The sequence below is a fragment of the Notamacropus eugenii genome, chromosome 1 (genome assembly GCF_028372415.1).
Source record: "Notamacropus eugenii isolate mMacEug1 chromosome 1, mMacEug1.pri_v2, whole genome shotgun sequence".
In the NCBI taxonomy this organism is placed as follows: domain Eukaryota; kingdom Metazoa; phylum Chordata; class Mammalia; order Diprotodontia; family Macropodidae; genus Notamacropus; species Notamacropus eugenii.
The window spans coordinates 650,926,404-650,938,558 of NC_092872.1; the positions used below are offsets into that span (position 1 = coordinate 650,926,404).

Genomic DNA, 12,155 nt, shown 5'->3' on the forward strand with positions numbered 1-12,155 from the left:
GGATCATTCCAGCACCCCACAGGGGGCGGTATTGCCCACTTTGGGAACCTGTGGCCCTAGCAGAGTACATAGTAAATATATTCATTTAAATCAACAATAAGAGAAATAACTTAAAAAATTGGTCATTTTTTCCATTTAAAATGTTTTGATATTTTAGGTGAAAAAAAATTACGAAGCTCTTAAACAAAGGCAAGAGGAAGAAAGAATCCTGCAGAATTCTCCCCCAAGATCTGGTGATGATACTAAATGGGAAAGAGAAAATCAAGAAACAACTAGAGAGCTTTTGAAGGTTAAAGACAGGTTAATTGAGGTGGAGAGGAATGTAAGTATATTTTTATTTTATTAGAATTTATTGAATTAAGCTATTTAAAAGTTAAAAATTTCTTAACATATAAATCAGGAAGCTTACCTAATTTTTCTTCTTTACTACTTCATTTTTAAGATATCTATTATAAATTTTACCAAATAATCTCAATATTCTTAAGAATTTACATTAACAGAACTTTTTGAAAGTCAAAACAGCAAAGTGAATGACATTTCATGATAATAATAGTTATTATTTTCATGTATTAACTTTTCATCCAAGTGACTCAGTGCATTTATTAGAAAAGTGCCAGTTTTCCAAAGAAGCCAGGGGTGGAGTCAAAATGGTGATGTAAAAGCTGGGATTTGCCTGAGCTCTCCCCCAAACACCTGTAAAAAATATACCCTAAACAAATTCTAGAGCAGCGGAACCCACAGAATGACAGAATGAAACAAATTTCCAGACTAAGACAACCTGGAAGGTTGACAGGAAAGGTCTGTTGCACCAGACTGGGAAAGAAGCATAGTCCAGTGGAAAATGCCAGCACAGCCTGCGCCCCAGGAAACCTGCAGCAACCCTCAGGGAACTGCTTTCCAGACATCTCAGCCCACAAACACTGAAGACAACTAGTTTGATCATATAACCTTGGAGGAACTAAAAATTTACAGGTCCTTAGAAATATCTCTGAAAACAGCTGCACAAAACTCCTGAAGCTTGGGACAGTACACCCTCCACACTTGAAGCAGAACCCTCCCATAACAGAATTTTTAAAAAGTCAAGTAAAAGTCTGGGAAAATAAGCAAAAAATGGAAAAAAATTCTGACCATAGAATCTTACTTTGGTGGCAAAGAAGATCAAAACATACAACCAAAAAAAAGACAACAAAGTCAAAGCCTCCAAGAAAATAAGAATTGGTCTCAGGCCTTCGAAGAGCTCAAAAAGAATTTTGAAAATCAAGTAAGAAAAATAGAGGAAAAATTAGGAAGAGAAATGAGTGATACAATAAAATCATGAAAAAATGAGTCAACTGCTAAAGGAGACCCCCCCCCCCCAAATACTGAAAATAATACCTTAAAAATAGATTGACCCAGATGGCAAAAGAGGTCCAAACAGCCAATGAGGAGAAGAATACTTTAAAAAGCAGAATAAGCCAAATGTAAAAGGAGGTCTAAAAGCTCAGTGAAGAAAATAATTCCTTAAAAAGTAGAATGGAGCAAATGGAAGCTAATGACTTTATGAGAAATCAAGAAATTATAAAACAAAACCACAGGAATGAAAAAATCAAATCCAAGGTAATGTGAAATATTTCATGGGCAAAACAACTGACCTGGATAATAGATACAAGAGAGAGAATTTAAAAATTTAATACACTACCTGAAAGCCATGATCAAGGTCCCATCTGAAAGCCTAGACCTCATCTTTCAAGAAATTATCAAGGAAAACTATCCTGATGTTCTAGAACCAGAGGGTAAAATAGATATTGAAAGAATCCACTGATCACTTCATAAAAGAGATTCCCAAAAGGAAAACTTCTAGAAATATTACAGCCAAATTCTAGAGTTCCCAGGTCAAGGAGAAAATATTCTAAGCAGCCAGAAACAATTCAAGTATTTTGGGGGAAGGGGGTCCTGATTATGATTTACATTTTTCTTTTTTTTTAAATTATTTTATTTGTTTTCAGTGTTCTACAGTCACCTCCATATGTCTTAGATTTTTCCCCTCTCTCCCTCCCCGAGATGGTGTGCAATCTTATATAGGTTCTACACATACATTCCTATTAAATACATTTTCACCTTGGTCATGTTGCATAGAAGAATTAAAATGATTGGAAGAAACCATAAAACAGAACATAACATAACATAAAAGAAAATGGTATGCTTCATTCTGCGATCCAGTTCCATAGTTCTTTCTCTGGATATGGAAGGCATTTTGCCTCAAGGGTCCATTGGGAATTTTTTTAGGTCCTTGCATTGCTATGAAGGACTAAGTCTACCAGAAAAATTCCTCGCTTACTGTAGTTGTGAGAAAGCAAGCAGTTTTATATAGGTTATACATGTATAGTCATGCAAAGCACTTCCATAATGGTCATGTGAAAGACTAACTATATTTTCCTCCATCCTATCCCATCTCCCATTTATTCTGTTCTCTCCTTTGACCCTGTCCCTCAAAAGTGTTTGCTTCTAATTACCCCATCCCCCAATCTCTCTTCCCTTCTAGCACACTGATATATTTTAATTTATGTCACATATCAAAAATCTCATAACCTTAGTGAAAGGTAGATAACATACAGATATTACAGAAGAATCCTTATTGGAAGAACATTGACAACTGAAATCAACTCACAGTTTAAATGATGTAGTTTAAATTGATAAATAAAATGTTGAGAATGGAAAATAAACAAAACAGAGCTTATTATCTTCCTAAATTTAATATACATATTTTAAAACAAATGACTGATAATGGAGTTGACAGTTTCACTGTGAGGAACTCATTCTTTTACTTGGTAAATATGCAGTTTTTTTGTTCAGAGTTGATGAGTTTAGATTAAATATAGTCTAAAAGAAGAAAAAAAAACATTATTAAAACACTAGAATTGAATAGCTTGTCTCTAACCTATTTAAACCAGATTTGCAAAGGCATACAGAAAATTTCACTTCTTTGTTTTGATGAATCATTATTTCATTAGAGAAGATGCCCTTTGAAGACTCTTTATGGTTGTAGGCCCTCGATCTTCTAATATGACACCTTTCTATGCTGTGTTATCCTGTGCAACTTGCACCCATGTTCTTCTGTAACTCCTTCGTAGAGCATCTAGCCAATGAATTGAAAGCTTTATTCTAGGTTTTATAGTATACAGATTATCTGAAAAGTCTTTGTGTAGTTTAAAGACATTCAAGTTTAGAGCTGCCCTTATATTGTGGCTTCCCATTTGTTATCCTTCAGTATTTTTCTTAGACTTAGCCACATCTATTTCCTACATGAGGCCTTTTTTTTTTTTACTACTTATATGTAAATTATCATTTGTAGTGTCAATCAAAAAGTATTTATCAAGTGACCACATTCTTTGTAATGTGCACCACATGTGCTAGGTGCCAATAGAAAAGTAAAATTGCTCATGTATTTCCCATTTTAACAGGTGAATAAGGAAGATAAATAAAATAAGTATACAATGATGGTGGTGGGGCAGGATGGGGCATTAACAACTGAGAGAATAAAGAAAGTCCAGTTGACATGAGCCCCAGAGGGCACTAAGGATTTGAAGAGACAGAGGTGAAAATGAAGAGCATTCCAAAATTTAACTATAACCTGTGGGAAGGCACATAGAGGAAAAAGATAGATTGTCACATACAGGGAACAAGTAGGCCAGTTGGGCTAGAACGTAGAATGAGTGAGGGAAGAGTAGTGTATAATCGTGTTGGAAAGATTAGGCAGGAGATTTTGAAGGACTTTAATTGCCAAATAAAGTTTATATTTTATCCTAAAGGCAACAGGGAATCGTTGAAGTTTTGTGAGCAACAAACATTTGTTAAGTTCCTACTAGCTTTTGAGTTGAAGAACTTGACTTCAGATCCTACCTCTGATATTTGCTATCTTTGCGAAAGGCAGGTGTGGGTAGATTAAATACTTGACTGGGAGTCAGGAAGACCAGAGTTTAAATCATTCCTCAGTTACTAACAGGACTCCAGTTAATTCTAGGGTCATAAAACAGAGTCCAGATAGAGAGAATGGTTAATGAAGAGTGAGAAAAATACTTTTTGGAAAAGGGAACAAAAGAATCTTGTTTAAAAAACTAATGAGTAGTATTCTTTGAAGGAGGAATCTATTTGAGTGGCAAACAAAGGGGGAGAGTAAAATAATCCAGCCAAATGTATCTATATGCAGACTATTTTGAAGAATTGTCCCATTTTTTAGGGAATATAGAAGAAATATTTCTTCTGTTTGGCTTTGGTATACAACTTTGACTCACACTGTAGGAAACACTTTTTTAAAAATAGTATTTATATCATTTGTTTTTTATTGCCAGAATTTCTCCCATCATTCATCCTTCTTTCCCCTCTTAGAGAGACATCTTATTTAACAAATAATATTTTTAAAGGAAAGGAAGAAAAAAAATAAACAGAACTGATCAATACATTTCTATATCAGAATTCATCATTCTCTCAAATAGAAATAATTTTGATCAGTACTTCAAAGCAGTCTGAAAATATGTGCAATATTCTACATCTACGGACTTCCTTTCTTGACTCTCTAGCATAGTGATGTTATTTTGGTCCTCTTTGAGAACAAACAAACAACCAACGGGAGTATCTTTGCATATCTCTTCTTTGGGTCCATGTTTGTTCTTTCTTATTTTGCAACATTCAGTTTTTATTATTTAGTGGTTGATCTTTCATTTACATTGTTGCTGTTATTGTGTATATTGTTTTTTTGGTCTGCTTACCTTACTCTGCATCTGTCAATATAAGTCTTTTGATGCTTCCATGTAGTCATTTATTTTCTTTGTTTCTTATAACACAGTAATATTTCATTACATTCATGTACCATAATATGTTTAGTCATCTCCTCCCTACAATTGATGGGCATCTACTTAGTTTTCAATTCTTTGCTAATACAAAAAAGTGGTAGTATAAATATTTTGGTGTATTTGAGGGCTTTCTTTTTATCAATGACTTCTTTGGTGTGTATGTGTAAGTGTGTGTGTGTGTGTGTGTGTGTGTGTGTGTGTGTGTGTATTTATATATATATATCTACTAGTAGAACCACTGGGTCTAAAATTACGGACATTTTAATTACTTTATTATTTGAAACACTTTTGATGAGCCTGAGTCTCCACATTTTTTGCTTGATTTCATGTTGCTAATTAGAATTTTTAAAAAAGTTTATCTTTAGAGTTGCTTCTTTTGAGGCATCTACTATATTCTTAAAACTCACTGGAAACACTTGGTTGGAAAAGAGCTTTTAATGTTGTGTTCTACTAGTCTACCAGTTCAGATCGACATTATTTTCTTCTCTTCGTTATATTCTTATCCTGTCTTAGATCTTGCCTTCAAAATTCAAGCTTTGGATCACTCCCACCATCCCTTGCCTTTGTTACTACTCACATGTTGTTAAATGAAGGTGGAGAAAATTGTGAAATTACGCTGACTGGATCCACTGTAAGTTTGTGGTATATAACCAGGCTCTCATTGTGGGAAGGCAGTCCAATCTTTTTATACTTCTCTAATAGATCCACTGTCCCACTTACCAGAGCAGTTTTTTGAAATCTTTCCCTTCCTCCTCATACCTGCCATACCTTTTTTCCTCCCATTCTCTCATTTAAAGAAGCTTTCCTCTTCTTCACTGGAAAAACTGAAGCCAGTCACTAAGAACTTTCTTTTCTCTCCTCATCTCACATCACTTCTTTTTCCATGCCATCCTTCACTCCTGTTTCACATGGAAGAGTTTTCCTTGCCAACACAAATCTTTCTACTTGCACAAGTGATCTCATTCCATCCCAGAGAAGTTCATCAATATTGTATATCAATTTCATGATGGCATGTTTGCCCAGGGAATGCCTTCCCAATCACCAATGGAGTGAAACAGGGCTATGTGCTTGCCCCCATGCTTTTTAGCATGATGTTGTCAGCCATGTTGTCAAATGCTTTCAGTGAGGATGAACATGGAATCAAGGTCAACTACCATACTGATGGTAAGTTCTTCAATTTGAAAAGGCTACAAGCCAAGACCAAAGTGGAAGGAGTGTTGGTGCATGATTTTCTGTTTGCGGATGATTGTGCACTCAATGCAGCCTCTGAAGCTGAGATGCAACAAAGTAGGGATCAATTCTCTGCTGCCTGTGCTAATTTTGGCCTAATAAACAACACCAAGAAAACACAGATGCTCATCAGCCATCATCACACCATCCATACGTAGAACCATCAGTTACAACAAATGGAGAAGTTTTGAATGCTGTGGATAGGTTCACTTACCTTGGTAGTGTACTTTCCGGGGATGTACACGTTGACAATGAGGTTGACATACACATTGCCAGAGCTAGCTCAGTGTTTGGGAGGCTCTGAAGAAAAGTTTGAGAGAGAAGAGGTATTAGAGTGACTACCAAACTGAAGGTTGACAGAGCCATTGTGTTGACGTCATTGTTATATGTTTATGAAACATGGACAGTCTACCAGCACCATGCCAGGAAACTGAATCACTTCCATTTGAACTGTCTTAGGAAGATTCTGAGGATCACCTAGCAAGATAAGGTACCAGACACTGAAGTCCTTGCTCAAGCTGAACTGCCAAGCATTCATACTATGCTTCAGAGAGTGCAACTCCGATAGGCTGGCCACATTGTTGAAATGCAAAATGTGTACTTCCCAAAACGACTACTTTATGGAGAACTCACATGGGGCAGAAGATTACATGGTGATCAGAAGAAGCAATACAAGGACATTCTCAAGGCCTCTCTCAAGAACTTTGGATTTGACTGTGCAGCATGGGAGATACTAGCATAAGACCGCTTAGCATGGTGTGCCCACATCAGAAAGGGTGCTGTGTTGTGAGCAAAGCAGAATTGGGACAGCACAAAGTAAACGCAGGATGCATGAATTTGGAGTAACCACCCCAAATGTTCACATGAACTACTTATGCCCAGTCTATGGTAGAGCATTCTGAGCTCGTATTGATCTGATCAGCCACAGTTGGACACACTGAAACTTCACTTCATCATGGTAATGTCATTTTTGTCCTCTTTGAGAACAAAGGACAGCCACCAGCCCCAATCTCTCATACCTGCTCTCACTAATCTTTATTTCCCTGTCTACTACTGGTTGCTTCCCTACTGCCTTATAGACATCCTCAAAAAGTCCTCAGCTGATCTATCTATTTCTGCTATCATCCAATATCTCTCTTCTTTTTTATGTTTAAAATCCTTCAGAAGGCTGTTTATGGTAGGCATCTCCAGTTCCTTTCCTCTTTTTCTTTATTACTTTATCGTCTGATTCTCACCTAATCATTCACTTCTCTCCAAAGTTACTAATGATCTAAACTCCTTGAAAAGTCTATCTACAGTAGGGCCTCCACTTTTTCTCCGTCTCATTCTGTTCCTAACCCTTTATAATTCGGCTTCTAATTTATAATTCTGATGAAACTGCTCTCTCTAAAGTTACTAATAATCTTTTAATTGCCCGATCTAATGGCCTTTCCTCAGTCTTCAACCTTGACTACTCTGAAGCCTTTGACACTCTTAACCACCCTGTTCTTTCTCTAGGTTTTTATGACACTGTTCTCCCCTTATTCTCTTCCTACATGTCTGATTGTCTCTTTTTTTGCTTCCTTTGCTGGATCTTTATCAACATCACACCAGATAATCCCTGGGTGTCTCCAGAAGTCCTAGATTCTTCTCCCTTTATATTATCTCACTTGGTGATCTCATCACCTCCCATGTAGTTATCATATCTGTAGTTATCATTCCTATGCAAATGATTCTTAGAGCTTCTTCTCCAGCCCTAACCTGTCTGGTGACCTCCAGTCTTACATCACCAGTTGCCTGTTGAACGTCTTGAACTATGTCCTGTGGATATCTGAAACTCACCATGTCCAAAACAGAGCTTGTTTTTACCCCCAACCTTCCCTTCTTCCTAACTTTCCTGTTACTGTGGAGGGTACTCCCTCAGGCTTACAACTTAGGGATCCTAGACTCCTTACTCTCTCACTCCCCATCCAGTCATTTGTTTACTCCTACCATTTGTACCTTTGTAATCTTCTTCTCTGACACTGACATTGTCCTGGTACAGGCCTTTAGACTATTGCAGTAGCCTTATGGATAGTCTTCTTGCCTCAAATCTCTCTATATTCCAATATAGTCTCCTCTTTGCTGCCAGAGTGAGCTTCCTAAAGTGTAGGCTTGACCATGGCATTCCTCCCCCATTCATTAAACTCCAGTGTTCTTTGTCATCTGCAGGATCAAATATAAAATCCTCTCATCTATAAAACTCATACTTACCCTTTCTAGTCCTCTTATTCCTTCTCTCGAAGCACTTTGAGATCTATGACCACTGGCCTCCTTATTCCTCATACACAGTGCTCTGTTTCTGACCTGGCTTCTTCGAGGTCTCAGCTAAAACCCCACCTTCTGCAGGAACCCTTTCCTAGCTCCATCCTTACCTTTAGTGCCCACCCCCTGAGACAATTTATTCTGTATATATCTTGTTTGTACTGTGACGTTTAAAAAATTAGACATAATTTCTGGGCAATTATCATTTTATTAATAATCCTAACATATTACCAATAAAATGAGTCAGTGGCATTCTCAGATGTCAAAGATGCATCATGATAGTGGGCTTACAGTTTATATACTCTTGGAAGAAGAAAGTTATTCCTCAGGATGGCAATCAGCTCTGATTGGTTAACAATTAATGAGAGAGAATGAATATTATTATGAGAGATGGACCTATTCTAATGAGGGATTAGGGGTCATAACCATGATTATTCTCAATTGCCCACCAGCATTGAACAATCTAATCAAAGAATTTGTATCCCCCACCCAAACCAAAGCAGAACAGTTTCACCTTAGATTAAATTTCTTGAAAGGTTGGGTGGGGTAGCAATACCTAGATTGAGGATAATGTTAATCCTATCTTCTGTTATCAGTTCTATCCTTCTGAGGCTGAGCCTTGACATGAGGACTTTACAAAAAGGGGAAGAATTCTGGATCTCCCCAAAGCATTCATTGTTAATAATCATTTCTCTCAGTACGCAGAGATTTTTGGCTTTCTTTGTATCCCTAGTACTCTGTAGTCCCTGACATGTTGGCACTTAAATGCTAGTGGTGGTGAGCCTCTCTGAACCCTTCTCAGCTTGTCCTGGTACTATACTTGACAAGCTTGGTAAAACTTGTTAGAGGTTGGATTCATTTGGTGTAGCCCACCTACAAAAGATGTACTCTGATGTTATATCCTGAAATTCTATGGATTGTAGATAAAAATAGAAAATCAGACTCCCTGCCCTTAAGAAACTTAACCAGAGGAAGATAGTACACACAGGGAATGATAGCCCAAGAGCAACTGATTGGCCCTGAAAGTTACAGAAGTGGTGAATGGGGCTTTACAAGAATAGATTGATAAACCCTATCCAAGAATACTGGCAGTTTGCTTGATGGTAGGGATAAGTCAAGATGGTTGAATAGGCTAAGAGGAAGATGGCCAAGATTCGGGAGTGAAGTGAAGCTCATGACTGGGACTTTCCTGAAATAATGGTCCAGGAGAGGCAGTCACCAATTTAGGAGGTATATGGGAGTTTCCAGGGCAGAAGTTCTTCTAGGGAAGTGATTCTCAACCTTCCTCGTTTCTTTATCCCTTTATACTTTTAAAAATTTTTGAGCTCCCCAAAGAGTTTTTGCTTATGTTGGTTACAGCTTTTATTTGCCATATTAGCAATTAAAATGACTGTGTTATTATAAGAACAGTTTGACCTCATGAATCTCCTGAAAGTATCTCAGGGATCCCCATGTGTCTGTGGACCACACTTTGAGAATCACTGTTCCAAGGATGGTGTCTGGTATAGTTTCTTTCCTTTTCCTTACAGAAAACACACAAAATAACTTAAAAGTAAAAATAAGAAAATAACTTGCATAGCATAAATTATTTGGTCTGATAAAGTAAGCAAGTAGCATGCTATTTTAAAAATTATTTTACTTATCCTAATTTTAACTAGTAAAAACCATGTTCCTTTAGTATATAGTGATATGTAGTATAAAACTTTAATGTGGCATAGAAGACTTATAAAACTCATGCTATTCTTGATCTTTGACATTTAGTCTGATAAAGGGCATTCTATTGAAATTCAATCCTATTTTTCCTCTCTATTTTATATTTTTAGGACAAGTCCTGTCCTGCCATTTTCGTTTTCTTCTATTTTTTAATGATGTCTGTGCTTTGTGATGCAGATGTATAAATTATGAGGTGTTAAATTTTGAGACTAAAAATTGTAGATACAGAGTAAATAAATATTTTAACACTTGTCTTGTTAAATACAGTAATGTCCAATTATGTGAATGCAGTAATTGAAAATCTTTTCTATTGTGCCTTTGTCCAAGAAGTGCAGACAAATATAATTTTAGTGAAATTATATACAGTAAATATGTGAAATAAGTATAAGTCAGACCCATTAAATATCATGGACCAAGTTTTCAAGAGTATTTAAATTGGTCTTATTGACTTATTTGCTTCTTAATTTGCATTATTTGTGAGATACTAAGTTTGCTGCTATTCCATTCCAACTCTTTGTGTAGCAGTATTCCTAGTGTAGCATATAATTTTTTCAGTATAGTAGAGTAGATAGAATCAAACCTAAATACAGTAGTTATAATTAAATTGTACTTGATTGACTTCAAAAGACCTGGGTTTGAGTCTCTTCTTGAGTAATTCTTGATAATATTTAGCAAGTTATTTAACCTTTTTGACCTTTCTTCCATTCATATGAAAAATGAATATAAAACCTCAGGTAGTCTTTGTCTACTTTACAAGGTTGTGATGAGGGTTGAACTAAATAACATGTTAAGTCCTTCATCAGTATAAAAAAGTTTGCAGAAATCTGATACTGTTATTGGAATTGCCTTTTCTTCCTTGGATTTCCATTGAAATTATAAGTTTAATAAGAGGTAGTGTGATGCAGTGAACATAGAATGCTGAGTTTAGAATCAGGAAAATTTTGGTTCATTTCTCACCTCTGGCACTATTAGATATTTGATTTTGGAAAAGTTATTTAACTTAAATGTACATCAGGCAACTCCCTAAGACTTATTTACTAAATCATAGATTGCAACCTGCTGGTAGAAGGAATACTCTTACTATAAATTCGCTAGGCTGACAAAATTACAGGTAATTCCTTTGAGTTTAAGATTATTATGTAAAATACTTTTTGAATAACGTTTCCAAAAATCCTTACCTAATCTATAATTATTTTAGATACTTGTGTTTTATTCAGCAAATAGATCATAGGCTTGAGTTTGTATTTTTTAATTTATGTTGTTTCTTTACTAAGAATGCTACCCTGCAAGCAGAGAAACAAGCGTTAAAAACTCAATTGAAGCAACTTGAGACGCAGAACAATAATCTACAGGCCCAGATTCTTGCACTTCAGCGTCAGACTGTTTCTTTACAGGAACAAAATACTACCCTTCAGACTCAGAATGCTAAGCTTCAGGTAATTTTTATATAAACTTTTTGGTGAGAGGGTTTTATCAAAAGCAGAAATTCTTTTATGGGTGGAAAATTTTGTCAATTGCCAGTCTTGTCAAATACTTGATACTGATTTCTTGGTTTAAAAATTAACCATGGATGAATTAAAATATTTATAGTACTATGGTTAGAGTATTTACATCAAGATTATTAGGCTTCTAAATAAAAAATAAGTAAAATATGAGTAAATAGGGTATGTTAATGTAAAATATAAAATAAATTTTAGAACTTTTTAAAAAGTTGAGATTGTAGGGGATTATTTCAGAGTATATATGGCTATAGAGTATGAATCCTGGTTTCCTTTTTCCAGATCTTTGAGTCAGTTATTAGAAAAAGAGATAAACAGTACTTTAAAAATAATTTTTGGATTCTCTTAAGACTTGCCTGTGTTCTTGGTCTCTTTCATCTGTCAGTTCACTAGATATTAAACACCTAATATGTGCAAGGCACTGGGAGTATAAAGGCAAAAACAAAGTAGTCCCTTCCAAAAACCTAAATCCTGCCATAGCTTGAGAAGGAAAAAAATAGGTCTATCACTTAAAAAAATCACTCTCTTTCACTTTCAAAACTGTAAAAAAAATGTCACCTCTGAAAGGAATAAAGAAGAGGTTTCCTTCTCTTTATCTGGC

At 35.8% G+C, this 12,155-nt stretch overlaps 1 protein-coding gene across 12 annotated transcripts in view; it reads left to right on the forward strand.

The window, feature by feature from the left end:
• CCDC88A (coiled-coil domain containing 88A) overlaps positions 1-12,155 on the forward strand; it is a 158,593-nt gene that overhangs the window by 115,627 nt on the left and 30,811 nt on the right. For all 12 annotated transcript variants that reach the window (XM_072635531.1, XM_072635532.1, XM_072635534.1 and 9 more), the window contains exons 18-19: positions 158-322; positions 11,330-11,491. In XM_072635531.1, coding sequence (XP_072491632.1) covers positions 158-322; positions 11,330-11,491 — 327 coding nt within the window. The remainder of the gene's footprint in view (positions 1-157; positions 323-11,329; positions 11,492-12,155) is intronic.